Here is a 21780-nt window from a genome sequence, read left to right as displayed (position 1 = left end):
AAAGCGGCACAATTAAGCCAAATCTCCCAATGGCACGTAAACCCGGATTCGAAAAGGTGGGTTGCATTGGAAAGCGAAGCTTGCTCCCCAATAGAGTTAAAAAGCTTGATATGGTTACCCAAAACAGCCTTGAAGCTGCTGAATAAGCCGCTGGCCTCAGTGGCGAACTCGCTGGCCATCTGGGAGGCCAATAAAAGTAAATGTAATCTGCTATCTAGAGGATCTCTGATGACTCCATTATGGGGCAACCCTGATTTTGCTCCAGGCCTGTACAGAAAGGAATTTTCAATTTGGAAGCAATTAGGCATATATAGACTCCGAGACCTAGAGGGGAGCAAAGATATGAAGCCCTTTGCACAAATTAGAGAGGAATCAAACATCCCCCCCTCAGAAATATTTAGATTTCTCCAACTGCGAGCATTTTACATTAGCGTTACCCCACGACCCCCACTAACCAAGTTTGAAAAGCTCTGTCTGGTTGAGACGGATACCAGGGGACTCATATCGCTGTTGTACAAAGAGGTGATCGGTTCAGGAGTACAAGATGACCACAAATTGAGGTACATGGATCAGTGGGAGAGAGATCTAGGTGAAGTTCTAGAGACTGAGGAGTGGGCTAGAATAATTACGGCATCTGCCAAGAGCTCTATATGCACAACTTTAAGGGAAAACGCATATAAAGTTTTAATGCGATGGTATCACACTCCCTTGAAATTATCTAAATTCGTACCAGGGTACTCCCCCCTGTGCCCTAGACAGTGCGGAGCAACGGCTGACTTGCTACATATGCTGTGGTCCTGCCCGAGGATTAGACCGCTTTGGCGAAAAATCAGAGATTGGCTTGAGAAGATTCTAAATCTTAAAATTTCCATGGACCCGTGGCGGTTTCTGCTGAACAGACCGTCCTTGGAGTGGACTAAATCAAGTAATAAACTAGTTGCGAGATCGCAGCATTATGGAAGCAACCCGAAATCCCCCTAATTCCCAAGATTCGGAACAGAATTTGGTTTGTATGCCAGATGGAGAAACTAACAAGTCTAGTTAATGACACTGGAGAAATTTATCTAAAAACCTGGACACCTTGGTTGGACCAGAGGGACATCCCGGGAGTAGGAAGGGATACCATCCTGCTTTGATAGTAATAGATGCGTTTTCCCTTGAATAACGCTGAGTGTAGGAATCACGCAGAACACATAGTGCCAAGAACACCCTCGGCAGGCTCGTGAAGTGGGTATCTAAGACATCGGGTGGATAGGTTCCCCTAGAAGGGCTAAGGATATAACAACCTTTAGGAGCTGAAACTCCACGATTCTATTAGTCCTAGTGGGGTTGACTCCCGCACCACACCACCATCCCCCTCCAACCTTCCCTGTCCCCTCTCTCCCCTACATCCCCCCCCCCCTTTATTTTATTTTTATTTTTCTGTTAGCTATATCCCAATACCTGTTTGTGAGAAATGTTAGTTTGTAACACAATTCCTTTGTACAATGTATGATGAAGATTTTGTTGTACATGTTCTTTGCTGAAAAACTCAATAAAACCAAAGTTATAAAAAAAAAAAAATGGCGTTCAGAGTCATTTAAAAAAAATGCTACAAGTATTTTCTCATAGTACAGAACTGATTTAAAAAACCATGTAGGATATTGCTTGGTCTGCAGCTTTAACTGGTTTGGTCACAAGCCGAATACTAAATGTAGCCTTCTTGAGACAAATGACAGTTTAACCAATCCCAATCCAAACATGCTACAATCGTATTTCCATACTTGGAATATAAACAGCTTGTTCCTTTACGTCAAACTCTCAGGTTAATTATCAAACAAGGCAGCAATGTCACCTAGAGGTCATTACATGCCTACTATAAAGTATGCAAAACAAAATCAGAGGTGGGACAATAGGAGTAGAGCTGAAGCAGATACAATATTTTTAGTCTTGCTAACAAATAAATGGTTTGTTTCTCCCACCCTTCCCTCCTTTTATTTTTTAAGTCTTTTATTTTACATACATGCACATCGGCTCGAGAAATCGTAAGTCATTAGGGTGCAGGTAATCCGATTGATTTGTGGCTAGTTGGGAAATTAAAAAAAAAAAAAATATTACCCTTTAAAAATATAAGGATTACGTTTTCCAAATACGACAATGGAACAAATGAACGCGGGAGGATAAAAAGGACTTCCAGTAACCCAGGAGCCGTGAAATGGGTAGGACATCAGCATCTCAGTGCAGGATTTTGCATTACAAAAGAGAAACAATCGGAGCATTTATCAAGTCTGCTGAACTAGTGCACGAAAGAAGAAAACATTTTATAAACACCGTTGCGCTGTGTGAAATCATTTTCTCTGAGAAATATGGTGCTCTTTGGAGAGCAATTTAGCACTAGTTGTTCTGCAGAGAGCTTTAAAATGACTTTTGTTTATCTTCCAATTTTACATAAGTGAAATAATACACTGTGGTTTTTTGGTAGGGGGGGGGGGGGGGAAAGTGCCAAAACCCCAAGCAAAAGGAAAAAATTATTTATGAATAAGCAACAATAAATAATTCAGCTTTGAGGAAAGAAATGTGGTAGAAAAAGCTTATATCCACTACAAGTTAGTATTCTGGATCATTAGTAATAACATCTGTTTATTGCATGGAGTTTCTGGTTGATCCCTTAAATAGAAAAAGTGCTCGGAAAGTTCAGGACATTTATGGCAGCACTAACAATACACTAACAACTGAGCATTGTGTTAATGGTCTCACAGGTGCAGCCCTTTAAGCAGAACAATAGGTTATCACTTGAGAAGGGACCATACACTATAATGGCCAAGATTGTATCTCCTATCTAGGTGAGAAGGCAAGTTTTACTCCAAATTTGCTCTGGTGTCAAACCATCTGATAAAATACAGAGACACAAAAGACACAGTCCCTGTCCAGATGACTTTACAAGCTATTATTTTGTTGCCTGAAGCACAGAGATAAAGTGACCTGCCCAAGGTCACAAGGTGGTTACGCCGGGAATTAAACCAGGTTCCCCTGCTGCAAAGTCAGTGTCGATGCTTACAGTCAGTGTCTTTACTGAGGTATGCATGTATGTAGCGCTTTGCAGCAGTAACACATGTGACCTATACTATGGCATAAGTGCTTCATACATAAAAGTAGACATTAGAAAAAAGAGTACCTACCCTGAAGAGCTTACAATCTATGTTTTCCAAGTATGGTTTACAAAGAAATACAAGAATGATTTGTGACAAATAAAAATATTCCAACATAGATGTGACAAAAAAAAACAATTAGTGGCAGCGGTTATCTGTCAACAGTAGTTCTTCTGCCACAGAAATGGAAAAATGGATACAACAAAACAATTACTTAAGTAGCTCTCTAAAATGCTTCAGCCTGATAATGAAAGGATGCAATCAATCAATGAGGCAGCACTAAAGCAACAGTATCAAGTTACACTGCTAGAATGCAATGCTGTGTTTGTGACATACCTGCAGTTTATATTGAGATATACAAGATGGAGAAACACTGATCTAGGTCAGGGTTTCCCAAACTTTTTTTTCCGTGACCCGGTTATTTTTGAACTTCTCCTTCGTGACCCACTAAAAATTTTATCGCCTATAGGGCCTGCACAGACACACACACACACAGCCACTGATACACACACACACAGCCACTGATACACACGCAGCCACTGACACACACACAGCCACTGATAAACACACACGCAGCCACTGACACACACACAAGCAGCCACACAGAGACACTGCTACACACACACTGCTACACACACACTGCTACACACACACAGAGACACTGCTACACACACACACACAGACACTGCTACACACACACAAACACTGGGACTGGGTGGGTGGGAGAGGGGACTGGGACTGGGTGGGTGGGAGAGGGGACTGGGACTGGGTGGGTGGGAGAGGGGACTGGGACTGGGTGGGTGGGAGAGGGGACTGGGACTGGGTGGGTGGGAGGGGGGACTGGGTGGGTGGGAGGGGGGACTGGGACTGGGTGGGACTGGGGACTGGGTGGGGGAGACTAGCACTGGGTGGGTGGGAGGGGGGACTGGGTGGGTGGGAGGGGGGACTGGGACTGGGTGGGACTGGGGACTGGGTGGGGGAGACTAGCACTGGGTGGGTGGGAGGGGGGACTGGGACTGGGTGGGTGGGAGGGGGGACTGGGACTGGGTGGGAGGGGGGGCTGGGACTGGGTGGGTGGGAGGGGGGACTGGGACTGGGTGGGTGGGAGGGGGGACTGGGACTGGGTGGGTGGGAGGGGGGACTGGGACTGGGTGGGTGGGAGGGGGGACTGGGTGGGAGGGGGAGGGGGGACTGGGAGGGGGGACTGGGACACTTGGGTGGGAGGCAGTGACTGGGTGGGTGTGTGGGAGACGGTGGGTGAGTGACTGGGTGGGTGGGAGACGGTGGGTGGGTGACAGTGACTGGGTGGGTGACAGTGACTTTGACAGTGACTGGGTGGGTGACAGTGACTGGGTGGGTGGGTGACAGTGACTGGGTGGGTGGGTGACAGTGACTGGGTGGGTGACAGTGACTTGACAGTGACTGGGTGGGTGGGTGACAGTGACTGTGTGGGTGGGTGACAGTGACTGGGTGGGTGGGTGACAGTGGGTGGGTGACAGTGACTGGGTGGGTGACAGTGACTGGGTGGGTGACAGTGACTGGGTGGGTGGGTGACAGTGACTGGGTGGGTGGGTGACAGTGACTGGGTGGGTGGGTGACAGTGACTGGGTGGGTGACAGTGACTTGACAGTGACTGGGTGGGTGGGTGACAGTGACTGTGTGGGTGGGTGACAGTGACTGGGTGGGTGGGTGACAGTGGGTGGGTGACAGTGGGTGGGTGGGTGACAGTGACTGGGTGGGTGACAGTGACTGGGTGGGTGGGTGACAGTGACTGGGTGGGTGACAGTGACTGGGTGGGTGACAGTGACTGGGTGGGTGACAGTGACTGGGTGGGTGGGTGACAGTGACTGGGTGGGTGGGTGACAGTGACTGGGTGGGTGACAGTGACTGGGTGGGTGACAGTGACTTGACAGTGACTGGGTGGGTGGGTGACAGTGACTGGGTGGGTGTGTGACAGTGACTGGGTGGGTGGGTGACAGTGGGTGGGTGGGTGACAGTGACTGGGTGGGTGACAGTGACTGGGTGGGTGACAGTGACTGGGTGGGTGACAGTGACTGGGTGGGTGACAGTGACTGGGTGGGTGACAGTGACTGGGTGGGTGACAGTGACTGGGTGGGTGACAGTGACTGGGTGGGTGACAGTGACTGGGTGGGTGACAGTGACTGGGTGGGTGACAGTGACTGGGTGGGTGGGTGACAGTGACTGGGTGGGTGGGTGACAGTGACTGGGTGGGTGGGTGACAGTGACTGGGTGGGTGACAGTGACTGGGTGGGTGACAGTGACTGGGTGGGTGACAGTGACTGGGTGGGTGGGTGACAGTGACTGGGTGGGTGACAGTGAATGGGTGGGTGACAGTGACTGGGTGGGTAGGTGACAGTGACTGGGTGGGTGACAGTGACTGGGTGGGTGACAGTGACTGGGTGGGGTGACTTACCTTGAGGCCGGACGCTTTCCCCTGCTGCCCCCGATATCCCCTGCTGCCCGGGACGGGAGGTGGGCTTGGGGGCACGGGAGATGGGCTCGGGAGGGGGTGCCCCGGTAGGTGGGCTCGGGAGGGGGTGCCACGGGAGGTGGGCTCAGGAGGGGGTGCCACGGGAGGTGAGCTCTGGAAGCGGGTCGCGGGAGGAAGCGGGCCGCAGAGGAGATAGTACTTCCGCCTCCGTCCCACGTTGGGAGCGGGGGGGAGGAAGGGAGCGGTCCCTGCTTGCCCTGCGCATGCGCGCGGGACCGCAGGGGGAATCGCTGCTATTTTTTTTTAACTCGAGCAGCGGGAGGGGGGGCTGGGAGGAGACACCGCGCGGCCAGCCTCGCTGCGACCCGGCAATTTTGGTGCCGTGGCCCGGTGCCGGGTCGCGACCCACCATTTGGGAAACGCTGATCTAGGTAATACCATTCACTGTTATTTTATATTACCTAGATCAGTGTTTCTCCATCTTCTCAGCTAGTTATGCCATAGTTTAGAATTGAATCAATGAATTGCTAAAGCACATAAGCTTATACACTTACTGTATGTGAGTTTAGCTGTTTTTTGGTTTTTTTGAACGCCGCCTCGTCTTTTTGCGCTGATCTTCAATGCAAAGCTGATATTTATTGTAACATCTCGGTAAACAAATGCAACTTACTATTTTTATCCAAGGTGCAATCGCTCCAAAAATGTTTTACATACAATAAACCAGAAATGGGATAGAATCCTCCCAGTCAGAAAAATAAAATAGGACGTAGTGTACACCCCAATGTCTTACTTCCCTTGTCAGAAGGCTGCACAATGCTTTTATCTCTGCTTACAGCATGAAGTAATAGGTGTGGTGTGACCTCATTGCACAGATAAGAGAAATCATTCTGCTTTTTCTGGACAGAATACGGAGAGGGAGAAAAAAAAAACCAAAGTTAGAAGAGGGGGAAAAAATGAAGAGGAATTCACAGGAAGAAGGATATAACAACACAAACAAAATTAGGAATTCATTGCACTGCTATGGGTATCTGGCACAAACACTTACATTTTGCTTCTAATTTTTTTTTTTTTATCATGCTACCATGTGAAGTGATAGAGTATGATGAAGTACTTTGACCTGCCTCGCTACACTATCATACACGGCATATAAAGACTCGTCTGTGCGAGGAAGGAGCTAGGCTGGATGTGGAAAAGCAAAGTGATACTCTGCCTCATTTTCCTGTGTCGCATGTGCATGCTCTTAAAAAGAGTTATGTTGGAACATGGGAAATATGCAAAAAAAAGAATGTTTCCTGCCCCAACATAAAAATGTCTGTATCGCTGGAAATGAAAAAAAAAAAAAACTACTGTGAATTACACTGACTGCAAAGTCTGTTTTATAAAGACAGGGGTCAATTCTATATAATTTTCCGTCAATTGTTTCCCGAGGCTCTGCATCCAATGTCGGAATTAGTCTGGATCCTGCACCCAAATCCATAACCTACACTACAATGTTCTATTAACACATCAGAGCCCCTACCCCACCTCATTCATCTAGGCATTGTCCCATAACTGCAGTATATGCCAACGTAAGCAATGTGTATTATGCTGCCAGTGGAGCCTCTTTATTGAGATATGCTTTCAAGCTTTATTTTGAAGAGTTATTAAACATATCTAACCAAACACTTAATGCAGCAATTTGCCCTAATTAACCCCCCCCCCCCCCCTTTTATAGGATTGAAATCTAGGTGGGAAAGGGGCTTCCGGAGTTGAACCCCTTTTTCCCAGCAGCTTCGGGGACCCCTCCCCTGTTTCATGAGATAGTTACTGGTCAAGTTATCGGTAATACTAAGGTTTTTAAAGGGGATTTTACTGGCCGTCCAATAAGAAGCTGCAATCGATGATGTTGCGACTTCCCATTGACTCAAGATTTGGCAGACATTTATTTCCCTTGGAGGGGGATTTAAGCCCAGTAACTGCACCAGTAAGTATCCAGTTCCTGGAGCTGAAAATAGTATGGTTCAGCTTCAGAGGACTCCCCGGTTCCTATCCTGTACAAAGAATAAAAATATGGGGGGTGAAAACATACATACATACATACGATTGCCGCTTTCAAATGTGTTTAAGGCCTAGGACATAGTGCAATCTGCGTCGCTGAGGCAGGCTGGGCCGCGCTGAACAGATGCACAAAGCCCCTGCATCTGTAATAAGCGCGGCTATAGTTTCTCCCTCCGCATGCGCGCTGATGCGTGCGGAGGCTGAGAAACTTCCCTGTGACGTACTGTATATCTGGATGTTGCAGAGTAGTAGTAACAGCAATCTGCACAGCCCATTGTAACTCAACTGGGGTTATTTACTGAAGTCTCCCCACTGTAACATTGAGGCAAAACTAATGCAAATGAATTGCCCCGGATCTTAAAACATTAAAAGCAGCAAAACCCCACATTTTATTTAATTTTTTAAATACTTCAGTTCTATAATATTAGATAACTGTCTAAAAAAAATTTTTTACACTCCTAATGCCATTTTTAATGCAGTAATCATCCTTTGGTTGTTAGAACAACCATTTTAAAAGTCATTCTGAATGCTTTTGAAAATCTCTGACACACCTTTTTGAGCTCTGCCCTTTGGCAACAAAGTATCACAAACAGATCTCTTGCTGTGTTCTAAACAGCAGACCATCTATTGCGCTTGTACCTGTTGTCCTCTATCTAATACTCTGAAATCTGTAACAATAATGTGTTACACTTGGTAATATAATGTTACATATCAGCTGCATTTCACAGACTACAGCACAAAGTTAGGCTGCGTCCATGATCAGCGAGAGCGTGTGGCGCAATGACAATGCCTTAAGGCAATGATCGCAGCCATAGACTGCGCTTTCGTGCCCAAGGAATCAGTTACATTTGATTACACGGCGCGACAGAAAGGTCACGTGAGCGGTTCGCCCAATGAGAATGAACCAGCTCCGTAACGTCACGGCCACGCCCCCCTTCCGTCATTGCAGCTACAAAGCGGGTGACGTCACGTGCACGGACGCCATGGACCCAGCCTTAGGAGGCAGCCGTTTCGTTAGGCACACAATCAGGATTTTTAGCAGATTTAATAATAATATGAGCACCAAACGATTGCCATCTTACAGCAGGCAACAAAGAATGTAGATTGTCACATACATATAAAAATAGGGGGGGGAGTAGTTTTGCAAATTTAGAGAAGGACCCCTTTTTTCTGTAAATACGGTGCTGTAGTTTGCATATGTTCTACCCCACTTATGCAGCCAGAATGCATTAGTCAGAAGACTCTGTGATAATATATTAAATATTTTATCCATCTGGTACTTCAGGGATTAACATTGTTTAGAAATTGTGTTAAAAAGTACAAGAATTGTTTTTATGATATGTCAAGCCCCTTCCTTTGTCTGTGTTGACCTAGAAAGAGGACTTAATTGGGGGGGGGGGGCTATCACTGATGGTCCACTAAAGGTGATATATGTATAGTTTAGAAGGCTGTGGACGATAGCCAGATCTTGTGCGGTCAGCCTCAAAGAAAGCCTTACATTATTGAAACACCCCCTGTGCATCACAGAGAGATTTGACAAACAGGTCACCACTTAGCTGGAGGATTATATTAAAAATAGAATATTGTGGGATGGCATTGATTCTGAAGAATAACAGATATTCTAAATAGTTGCAATTAGAAAAATGCAATAAAGCCAACCCCTTCATGTTTTGGAGGTGGCAAGGTACAGATATCCATGCGTCGCTCAAATATGGTTCACTATTGAACATTCAGAAAACTCGCTTCAACCGATTGATATGACTCGCGGCTATGTATTAGAGAAATTAAGATATGAAATATATAGCCTCCCACCACCTGGACCGGCCGGTCAAAATTCTAAGTTGTGGAACAAGAAATCCCCTGATCTGAACAGCAGCATAAAAAAGGGACGTCTATCCAATACACACATCAGATATGTGTGCTTGAGCACATAGATAAATGTAACAGCTGTAGAAGAACAGTATAGATATTGTCACTTCAGATACAAAATTATGCTGAATGAATTCCATAGTATCACCGATTTTACGTAAAAAGAAACCAGTCCAATGTGATACAGAGTAGCGGAGTAACAGCATTTAAATACTTAGCCGAAGTCAGAGTTTGGGATCAAAATGCAGCTGATTGAAACAGACGTGTGACCACAAGATTTCCGTGGTAGTGCCGGGTGCGAGATGGTTCCATGAGAGGACACAGACAACGAGGCAGCCCCGACATACGTTTCGTCCCTTTTTTATGCTGCTGTTCAGATCACGGAATTTCTTGTTCCACAACCTAGAATTTTGACCGGCGGGTCCAGGTGCTGGGAGGCTAATTGCTGCCTCACCCCTCCATGTTCTTTATAGATAACTACTGTTCACTATCAGGTTGTCCTTCTGGGGCACTAGCATTCAGGATTTTCTGTGTTACAAATTGCTGTATTTTGAGGCGATACGTTGGATTTTGGTTCCTTAAAGACTGTTTTAAACTTGTTTTTTTTAGTTATGTTTAGTATATATTCTTTGCATACCAGAGTGCTTTTTGTGGGATACTCTTTAAATTTTTGTACACAGTTACAGTGTTGAAAAAAAAGGACTTAATCCACCAAGTTCAACCTATCCTAAATTTAGACGACAGATACTTTATCCTATATCTATGCTTACAGTATATTGATCCAGAGGAAGGCAAACAAAAAACTCCAGTGAAATATCATCCAATGATATCTCATAAGAAAAAAAATAATTTCATTCCTAACTCCAAGAATTGGCAATCAGATTACTCCCTGGATCAACATCATTCCCATGTTTACTTATTTGGTATATCTCTGTATACCTTTCCTATCTAAAAAGATTGTAGAAAAAAGAGGGAATAAACCCAGTATATCTGATGCTACTAGAATCACATATATGGCTAATTGGTCTTAACCTGTAATCCACAAAGGTCAATGTAGGGCAACTCACTACTATTATATATTGTATAAAGTCATAATAAGGAAAATATAGATAGACTAACCCTGGGTGGGGGGCTAGTAAGCAGAGTGAAGATAGAAGCAAGAGATGATGTGTCCACCATCACCCTATTTTTGTTCCTATCTAAAAAGATGTCCAACCTTTTTTTGAACAAATCTATTATATGTCATCACAGTCTCCATGGGTAATGAATTCCACATTTTAACCGCCCTTACTGTAAAGAAACCTTTCCTTTGTTGCTGGTGAAATCTCCTTTCTTCCAACCTTAAGAGATGCCCCCGAGTGCTTTGTACTGCCCGTGGGATGAAAAGCTCCTTGTATTGTCCCCGAATATTATTGTATATAGCAGGCCTGCTCAACTCGTAAAGTGAGAAGGGCCGAACTGCTCCAAGGAAAAAAAATTTGGGCCGCACGTGTAAAATCATCATCATCATCATCATCATCATCTCTTCTCCAGCACCTCTCACCATCATTATCATCATCATCCTCATATCTCCCCAGAACCCCTCACTATCAATCTTTACGATACTCCCCATCTATCTCTCATACCCCCATCTCTCCCCCTCACCCACACAATACCCCCCTCCACATCACACACAATACCCCCCTCCACATCAAACATACAATACCCCTCTCCACATCCCCCAGCCCATTCCATGTCAGCATCCCCCCCCACAAGTCAGCATCCCCCCATGTCTCTCTTCCGTCAATATGACACTCTCTCCCCCTCCCCTCAATATGACACTCTCCCCCTCCCCTCATTATGACTCTCCCCCCCCTCAATATGACACTCTCCCCCTCCCCTCAATATATGACTCTCCCCCTCCCCTCAATATGACACTCTTTCCCCCTCCTCTCAATATGACACTCTCCCCCCCCTGCAACTCACATCACACCCTCCCCCTGCAACTCACATCACTCTCATCCTCCCCCTGCAACTCACATCACTCTCTCCCCCTGCAACTCACATCACTCTCTCCCCCTGCACCTCACATCACTCTCTCCCCCCCTGCACCTCACATCACTCTCTCCCCCCCCCTGCACCTCACATCACTCTCTCCCCCCCCTGCACCTCACATCACTCTCTCCCCCCCCTGCACCTCACATCACTCTCTCCCCCCCCTGCACCTCACATTACTCTCTCCCCCCCTGCACCTCACATCACTCTCTCCGCCCCCTGCACCTCACATCACTCCCCCCCCTGCCAGCAGTCCACCCCACCCTCACATGTCAGCAGTCCACCCCCCCTCACATGTCAGCAGTCAACCCCCCCTCACATGTCAGCAGCCCACCCCCCCTCACATGTCAGCAGCCCACCCCCCCTCACATGTCAGCAGCCCACCCCCCCTCACATGTCAGCAGCCCACCCCCCCTCACATGTCAGCAGCCCACCCCCCCTCACATGTCAGCAGCCCACCCCCCCTCACATGTCAGCAGCCCACCCCCCCCTCACATGTCAGCAGCCCACCCCCCCCTCACATGTCAGCTGCCCACCAGCCCGTTTTTCACACCCACCCCCCCCCCACCAGCCCGTTTTTCACACACCCCCTCCCCCCCACCAGCCCGTTTTTCACACCCACCCCCCCACCAGCCTGTTTTTCACACCCACCCCCCACCAACCCGTTTTTCTCGCACACACACACACACCTCTCTTAGATCAGCTCAGCACATCCTCTCCCCGGTACTAAGCCCCGCCCCCGGCATGCTCTGACCTCCCCGGCAGTCTGCTATTGAAGAAAAAAAAACACACGGCTGCCGCATCCTCCTCATGCTGCTGCTGCCCCCGCGCACCGCAAAACCTGGGGGCTGGAGGGGAGAGGGATGGGGCTGGGAGGGAGAGGGAGGGGGCTGGGAGGGTGAGGGAGGGAGGGAGAAAGGATGAATCGCCGCCATTTTTTTAAACTTTTTTTTTTTAAATTTATTTAATTAACTGGCGCCCGGCAAGAGTCATCGCGGGCCGCACAGAGAGGCCAGATGAGCCGCATGCGGCCCGTGGGCCGTACGTTGTGCAGGCCTGGTATATAGTATAGTTATCATATCCCCTCAGACACCTCTTCTCTAATGTAAATGAATCTAATTTAGCTAGCTTCTCCTCATAAGTTAGATTGTCCATCCCCTTTATTAATGTGGTGGCTTTTCTCTGCACTCGCTCTAGTTCCAAAATGTATTTTCTAAAGAAGTGGTGCCCAAAATTGGACATACATAACAAAATCCAAATAAGGGAGTTTTTTCCCCCATAAATAATAAAACTGTCAGCCAGAGCTGATTTACATCAGGAGTGGCCTTATGTTATTTGAAATGGGGAAAATATAGTACATGTGGTCTTCAGCAACCGTTGTTTCATTTTCCTATGTTCATATAATTCGACACGTCATAATGCATTCCCGCGGAATGCATTATCTAATGTCGGAACGGATTATCGGATGCTCGCAGACGCGGATTAACATTGGATTCACAATCTGACGGTTTCACCATCTGTCGCAGTTTGGCGGAACAGATTCACTCGGAGGACCATCTGTATATAAAAGTCTCACCAAGGTAATATGAAAATCAGAATTCAACAGAGGTGTGTTTTGGGATCAGACACGTGAATTCTCATATTTCCTATGCCATACGGTAACGTACTGTATATGGATTTCTGGTTATGTTCTATCCCTTCATTTTAAGAAACTGGTCTGCATTTATTGTAACTGTATGCTCTGGTAATAATATTTTTCTGTAACCCAAGCAGTGTGTCTCACACACACACACACAAACGTGAACAAGAGCATAGTGCGAAACATATAGGTCGGTTTTTCCTCAGCAAACATGTTTCACTAAACAAAGTTATTTTGAACAAAATTTTGGTCACCGTCTTTTTGAAAACTGAGCGGGTGGTAGTGTGTCGCTACATTTCTACAATTTACTTGGGCTCTGATTTAACTGCTTGCATGCTTTGTATACAGTAAAGTACATTTTCATACACATTTTTACAATAGATCTGTCTGTTAAGTGCATAGCTTTTCTTTAATAAACAGTGACCTTGGACTCTGCAAATTTCATATTTAATATTTCTTGGGTGGTAGCGACGGCAATTGGATATAGATGACAGCCGAGTAAGGGTAAATATTAACTAATTTGAAGTACCTTGCACAGGCAAAAGGTGAGTTGGTTAGAGTAGCCGTGTGTATTAACCCTGGTTGCATATGTAAGTCACGGGCTCACAAGTGTGCCATCTGTGACAGATGGTATATTGGGACGAATTGAGGGGAGATATTGTTCATTTGAGGGACCTTTGCGAAGGTGAAAAGTGGGCCAGCTAGAGAGCTGTGTATTAACATTTGTCCCATATGCAGGTCACATGCTCAAGTGTCATACATGGCAGACCCGGATATATTTCATGTCGCCACAAAAGAACACCTTTCATTAAAATGCAGTTCACCTAACCGAGCGGGTCTTAAAACATTTCTCAGCATCTTTGTGTAATTGACTTCATTAGAAAGAGTCAAATCACCATTAAATTAGTGCCTTATTAAATTGCAATTAAATCCAAGAACACTAGTTTCGAGCCCATCAGCTACTTATTTTTGTGTTTCACCAATGTTGGCACCATCATAACTTTGCAAACATTGGAACCACGATAAACTGACGATATTGATGACTAAACAATGTCTTTTTGTGATTAAATCATTTGGCAAACATGGTCAAAATTGATCCAACAGCCACATTTAATCATCTCCAAAAGTTAGTTACGTTGAAGGGAGGTTGGAAAAAAAATATAAGACAGGTCCATCAAGTTCAGCCTATATTACATTTACTTGTTAGCGGAACTCTGTTTCTGCACAGCACTTGCTTGAGTTCAGGTCATATTACAAGATAACTTTATCCAGGTGTAGCCAGGTCTCCCATGAGTATCAGCACCCCCCTCACCTCACTAGAGGTTGCGGGTGCCGCCAAGTCCAATGGCGGCCCCGTCGGGCGATACGGGATGTGAGGGTGGTCAGGTCCCGGCTCGGGGGTTGCTGGGGACGCGTGCGGCCGGTTGCCAGGGCCGCACGCGCGTCACGGGAATCCCGGCACTCTCGGAGCCGGGAGGTTAGGGCGCCACCCTTGCGCGTTAGTTCGTGCATGCGCAGTGGTCGCGCGAGTGTAGGGCTGGAGCGGGGAGTAGCGCGTTGCCCCCTAGTGCAGGCCGGTTGCCGGGGACGCGATCGGGCCGTCGCTAAGGCCGCGATCGCGTTGCTACGGGCCCGGCGGCTGGCGAGAGGTAGCGCGAGGGAGTCAAGGCAGCCCCCTATAGTTCGCGCATGCGCAGGAAAGAGGCAGAAAAGCCCGCGAAGCCACAGCCTATTAGGGACGGCCCTAGAGAGGGACTACAGATCCCAGGAGCCTCTGCGCGCCCCACGTGACACCAGGGAGCCAATAGGGCTTAGGAACTCTGCAGAGGCAAAGAGATACAATTCGCGGGCTTGCAGCACGTTGATCAGTCAGAGACCGGAGCAGCCCAGGGAAGGAGGTAGGGTACAGGAGTCGGGGACTCCCTGTACTAGGCCAGCACCCCCAGGGCCCGAGATAGCTCAGCTCCCCAGTAAGGTGAGTGTTGCCAGGGGCAGCCCTCAGGTTAGGGACCCTGCCACTTACATTAGTGGGAGCTGGAAAAAGGAAGGTTACAAAGAGTTGGATTCAGGGAGCTGTGAGGGAAGGAAGGGTGCGGGGAGCGAGTGCAGCTCCTGCCCCATATAGGTACCCACACCCCAGGTAGGCCTCAACTCCCACTAGTTTAGTGGGTAAGTGCTGAGGGAGGCCCAAGATAGGGACGCTGCCCTTAGCATAGAGTGCTGCCTTGTCAGAGTCACGGCTGTTAGTGCTGTGAGGTCTGACAGGCAGGCACCTTGTTGTGCAGCACGTTGGCTTCAGCCTCCAGTGAGCTACAGCTTGCTGCTGTAGGCGCTGGGACTAGTTAGAAAGTAGTGAGGCTGAAGGGACTTGGGTAGTTAGGGGAGTGGGACAGGTCATTACCCCCTACTGGCCATAGGAGTTCCCCAAGCCACTACAGGTTGCTGTACTACAGGGACAGGCCCTAGGTTAGGGTTCCTGTCACGTTAGTACCACTTATGTAGATAGGGACACAGCGGCTGCTGCTGTTCCTGTGGGAGCGGTTGGACCCACGTTGGGGTTCACAGAGACTTTCGTACGAATAGGATCGCCCCTGGCGGTCCGCACGTGCAAGGAGTTCGGTTGGAGGATCAGACGGATTCATCACACGTCTGACCCTTTGAGAAGATTGTTGCTGACCCGAGCACCGGAGTGCTCGGCAGGTATTATACCATCATATGTGCACCAACAGGCCTAGAGGTTCTTAGTGACTGCGCAGTCACCCATTGACTATCTCTGTAGGAGTACGGGACATTGGGTGGGGTTCTTGGGGCACTGGGTGGGATCACCTAGTGTTGGGGAATCGTCCTGCGAGACGTCACTGTTAGTGTCTCCTCGTGAGAGGGACACAGGTTATGATTGATGTGATGATATTCTCCATGCATGTTAGTAAAGTCATTAGTTATTATACCCCACTGTGTATGTTATTATTAGTGATTGTCCTGCGAGGAACTACTCCCCCTTTGGCGGGAGCCATCGCAGGTGGAGGCGCTGCATCGTGTAAGTGATCACCGTTAGTGTTGTGTTATGTCCCAGGTTCCCCGTGGCGGAAGCTCAGCCCTCTTGTGAGCCAACAGGTAATGCACCACACCTATGGTAACACCGTATGTTCTCCGCACCCACCGTGTAATCTGCGATTGGGGGGGGGAATACCCGTTACACAGGTTTTACACTTGAAAAAGGACAAATTAATTAGCAGACTCTCAATACTCATAATAGAGTCCACTTTCCCAAAGACCACCATCTTGTATTTTAAAAGGAGCAATCCAAGACAATTTTTTTTTTTAAGTTTAAAAAACACAGAATTGAAGCAGGGGGATGTCTGAATCCCGTTAATTTCAGCTCTGGAGACCCACTACTTCCAGAGATACTTACTTCCGAAGTAGGTGGCGGTAGCTGCTTTGGATCAGCAAGCAGGGCTTTCAGGTGTGAAGCTCCCGCTTCATATGGGCCAATAGGAAGCCGCACCAATGACATCACAGCTCCCTATTGGCCCGCAGCTCTCTGAAAAGCAGACAGTGTGAACCCTAGTAGCCGAGGAGAGCGGTTACCGGCATCTAATGCACAGGTATCTCCAGAAGATAGACACAGACACACACACACACACACACACACACAAGCAGCCTGGGATTGCCTCTTCAAACTTAATGTGGTTACCAGGTGCTAGCTGCCATACAGATGTCTTACATGTACACAAGTGGCCTTTCAACCCCAGGAAAAAAGGACAGATTGAAGAAAAAATAACTCATGCTTGAGGGTCACCCAAAGTCTCACTCTCTTCCAACAACTCTGCATGCAGTGAGCATGCCTGAGTCTGTGCCTTGACTACAAGAGCAGCCTGTTGGGTATGTCTGTTGTATCAATGTATGAAGACATGGCCCTCACTTTGCCATGCCAGTCTTAACCTGTGATGTGGGGAGAATCAGTAGGGGGTTTATAGGTCAGGCAGTGGCAGATTTCCTATTAGGCCCATTAGGCCCGGGCAGCAAAAATGTCTGCCCCACATACATTTGTTGCACTCTCGGGCCTCATGGGAAGGCACGTAGCTGTGGCGTCATATGACACCACGGATGTCTCGTTACCATGGCAATGCTACATCAAATGACACCATGCAATGTCATCATTTGACGCTGCGATTCGAAAGGAGGAGGGCGGCAGCAAGGAGGCGGCCGCCACAGCTAAGTGCAGCAGATTTTCAAATCCGCAGCTGGGGACAGGCCTTATAATGGGATGTATCATGTGTGTATATACAGGCATACCCCGGTTTAAGGACACTCACTTTAAGTACACTCGCGAGTAAGGACATATTTTCATTAGCCCCATACCCATGTCCAGTGTTCGACAAACCTATACATTTGCACGCCCCGGGCGAGTGGATTTAACATCGTGGCGAGCTCCTATTGGCCAAAGCAGCACATGTTTTGTACTAGGTGGCGAGTAGATTTTTTTGTTCGGCGAGTAGATTTTTTGGTGATTTGTCGACCACTGCCCATGTCCATACGCTTGCTTTGCGACTACGGACACTTATTCTGCCCTACAGACCGCCGTAGTAGTGACGCGCTGATTCCCCTCGCCCAATAGGCAAACGGCAGTTCACGCATGCGCCTGACAGCACGTCCTGAACAGCAATACCGGCTCCCTACCTGTACCGAAGCATCGGTAAGTGGAAAAAAGGCAGTGCTTCACGTTAAGTACATTTTCCGCTTTACATACATGGTCTGGACCCATTGCGTACGTTAATGCGGGGTATGCCTGTAGCGCTTCACAGGAGTAATACACGTGATATAAGATCACTGAATGGGAATAAGCGCCCGCGACATAAAAGTAACATTAGGAAAAGGATTATCGCGGTCATTTGAATGAAGAGTGCCAGAGGGCTCAGCAATGCACTGAAGTGTTTCAGGTAAGGGAACAACATATGACCCAAATGTATGACTTTACCCTCTACAGTGCCACAGGGGCTTGCAATGCACAGCTTTGCTGTGACCCCTCTGGCACTGCAGGGGTTAAGCAGGCAATCCTTCCAATATCTAGCAATGGATTAAATGAAGCAGACAGGCACTATGAAGGCGTTTGTCACAATCTTTACTTAATCTCTTTCGTAATACAGCCATTTGAAGGTCCTGAAATATACAGGTGCACATTTTTTTGTCTGAAGAGTAAATTGGTCAAAATTAACCAAACTGATAAAGCTATAAAGATAAAATGAAATCTTTAAAAAAATCGCCTCATTCATTTTTCTCGGGAAATATACAAAACTTTCACTTTAATTGTGAATAACAGTTTAAGAAAGATCAGTACATGGATACAAAAAATGTTTCCATAAATTGACCGTTTTTTTTTAATTTGAATTTGCTTTATAGCAGTACGCCCTGATCGCCGTTTATTTGCATTGTATATTGTACTTACTTGAATAGATCTCCTCTTGCCCTTTCCAATACCGTTTTGATTTTTAGAGTCTGGTGCTCCATTCAGGGGATACAAGTGCTTGGAATATTAAGTGTCGGGGAGGGTTAAATGTCTCTCTCTCTCCAGTGCAATATAACGATTACCATTATAACCACATAAAATACAGATTAAGCAAATCCTGCTCAGGGAGCAATATACAAAAATGATAGGAGTTATATTTATACAGGTTACAGGGAGGAATTGCTGCTTACAACAAAGTACAGAACTGGTTGAGGCCCCCAGCAGCTGCTTATTACTTTGTTTCCACTTAACACCTCTAGGCTATAGTGATGGATAGATAGATAGGATAGATATATACACACACACACACACACGTTGGAAGGAGATACACGGCACTACTCTGTGCTGCTACACGTTTTATTAACCTGCAATAGTGACTTTTTAGACACGCTGAAATACTGCTGTTGAGGTGACATTGAGGGGTCACAGCTACTTTTTCATCACAAGATACTGAGATGACACTGCTCTTTATGTGGGTGTGGGTCTGGTTTAACTCATTCGTAGCCAATAACAATACATTCGTGATCCACTTGAAGGGGGAGTAATGAATCCGTGGGGTGAAGGACGCCCCCGCCCCCCTCACACACAGCACACAACATGCCACTGCTTGGTTATGTATGCCAACTACAGCGTTAACCCACATGTTCCCCCTTTCACTTGCATTGCTAAACTCCGACAATGAAGGGGTTAACCCCGGAGTCTGTCCTCGATGCATTGCTGGCAGCTCAGGGGGGGGGGGGGGGTGCATGAACACATTGCTGGGGGGGGGGCATGAACACATTGCTGGGGGGGGGGCATGAAAACATTGCTGGGGGGGGCATGAAAACATTGCTGGGGGGGGGCATGAAAACATTGCTGGGGGGGGGCATGAAAACATTGCTGGGGGGGGGGGCATGAAAACATTGCTGGGGGGGGGCATGAAAACATTGCTGGGGGGGGGGGCATGAAAACATTGCTGTGGGGGGGGGGGCATGAACACATTGCTGGGGGGGGGGTGCATGAACACATTGCTGGGGGGGGGGTGCATGAACATATTGCGGGGGGAGGTGCATGAACACATTGCTGGGGGGAGGTGCATGAACACATTGCTGGGGGAGGTGCATGAACACATTGCTGGGGGGGGGTGCATGAACACATTGCTGGGGGGGGGGTGCATGAACACATTGCTGGGGGGGGTGCATGAACACATTGCTGGGGGGGGTGCATGAACACATTGCTGGCAGCTCAGGGGGGGGTGCATGAACACATTGCTGGCAGCTCAGGGGGGGGGTGCATGAACACATTGCTAGCAGCTCAGAGGGGGTGTGCATGAACACATTGCTGGGGGGGGTCTCTAAACATTAACACATTGCTGGCAGCTCAGGGGGGGTGCATGAAAACATTGCTGGGGGGGGCATGAAAACATTGCTGGGGGGGGGCATGAAAACATTGCTGGGGGGGGGGCATGAAAACATTGCTGGGGGGGGCATGAAAACATTGCTGGGGGGGGCATGAAAACATTGCTGGGGGGGGGCATGAAAACATTGCTGGGGGGGGGCATGAAAACATTGCTGGGGGGGGGGCATGAAAACATTGCTGGGGGGGGCATGAAAACATTGCTGGGGGGGTGCATGAACACATTGCTGGGGGGGGTGCATGAACACATTGCTGGGGGGGGTGCATGAACACATTGCTGGGGGGGGTGCATGAACACATTGCTGGGGGGGTGCATGAACACATTGCTGGGGGGGGTGCATGAACACATTGCTGGGGGGGGTGCATCAACACATTGCTGGGGGGGGTGCATGAACACATTGCTGGGGGGGGTGCATGAACACATTGCTGGGGGGAGGTGCATGAACACATTGCTGGGGGGGGGTGCATGAACACATTGCTGGGGGGTGGTGGTGCATGAACACATTGCTGGGGGTGGTGCATGAACACATTGCTGGGGGTGGTGCATGAACACATTGCTGGGGGGAGGTGCATGAACACATTGCTGGGGGGGGGTGCATGAACACATTGCTGGGGGGGGTGCATGAACACATTGCTGGGGGGGTGCATGAACACATTGCTGGCAGCTCAGGGGGGGGTGCATGAACACATTGCTGGCAGCTCAGGGGGGGGGGTGCATGAACACATTGCAAGCAGCTCAGAGGGGGTGTGCATGAACACATTGCTGGGGGGGGGTCTCTAAACATTAACACATTGCTGGCAGCTCAGGGGGGGGTGCATGAACACATTGCTGGGGAGGGGGGGTTGTCTCTAACATTAACACATTGCTGCCCGGCTCGCTCCCTGCTGCACGTACCTGTCTCCCCCTGGATGTTCAGCCGCAGGAGGTCCCCGCTGGACAGGTGCTTCAGTGCAAAGTGCTTTATTATCCGGTTAGATATCGTCCCTTTCCCCGAGCCCGGGGGACCCATGATCACCGCCCGAAAAAGCATACGAGCCCCCATAGTGAGGAGAGAGGGTGTGCAATACCAGATAACCTCCCGGCACGTTCAAAACTGGGTATAAAGTGGCCTGTGGGACCCCTAGATCAGGATATATGTGCTATAACAATACGGGCTGCTGGGACCTGGCGTTAAAAAAGAAGTAACATTTTACAACAACAACAAAAAGACCCCGCTAAAAACTGCAGAGAGGAGAGATCTGCATGGGGCGCCTGTGCTGGGATCTGCTCTTGGAGACCTGCTGTCTCCCTCTTGCAGGGACTCAGTTATTTTTCTCCTTCCCTCCCTCAGTATATTTCTCCCTCCCTCAGTATATTTCTCCCTCCCTCAGTATATTTCTCCCTCCCTCAGTATATTTCTCCCCCCCTCAGTATATTACTCCCTCCCTCAGTATATTACTCCCTCCTCCTCCTCTCTTTCTGCTGACGCTGCCAGAGGAGGAGGGGATCAGCAGCAGCAGCAGCAGCAGCAGCACAGAGTTCATGTGTTGCTGCAGCAGCAGGAAGTATAGAGCTGCTGCTCTTTCTGTATAATTCCTCCTCACCCTCGGGTAAAAGTTATTGCCAGTGCTGCTGTTAAACTGTAACTTTCCAATTTACAAGCAAGCAAAGAAATTGACCCCATAACACATTTTGGGTTGTAATGCACTGACAATTACTCTAGTCACGTGGTGCTATTTA

At 48.2% G+C, this 21780-nt stretch overlaps 1 protein-coding gene across 1 annotated transcript in view; it reads right to left on the bottom strand.

The window, feature by feature from the left end:
- Window positions 1-21411, bottom strand: part of AK3 (adenylate kinase 3) — a 42144-nt gene extending 20733 nt beyond the window's left edge. The window contains exon 1 of the mRNA XM_075596965.1: window positions 20956-21411. Coding sequence (XP_075453080.1) covers window positions 20956-21103 — 148 coding nt within the window. The 5' untranslated portion in view covers window positions 21104-21411. The remainder of the gene's footprint in view (window positions 1-20955) is intronic.
- Between the last annotated feature and the right edge of the window lie 369 nt (window positions 21412-21780).

Source organism: Ascaphus truei, chromosome 1 (assembly GCF_040206685.1).
Source record: "Ascaphus truei isolate aAscTru1 chromosome 1, aAscTru1.hap1, whole genome shotgun sequence".
Taxonomy (NCBI): domain Eukaryota; kingdom Metazoa; phylum Chordata; class Amphibia; order Anura; family Ascaphidae; genus Ascaphus; species Ascaphus truei.
The sequence above is the reverse complement of the archived record's forward strand: the minus strand, read 5'-3'. Positions and strand labels throughout refer to the sequence as shown.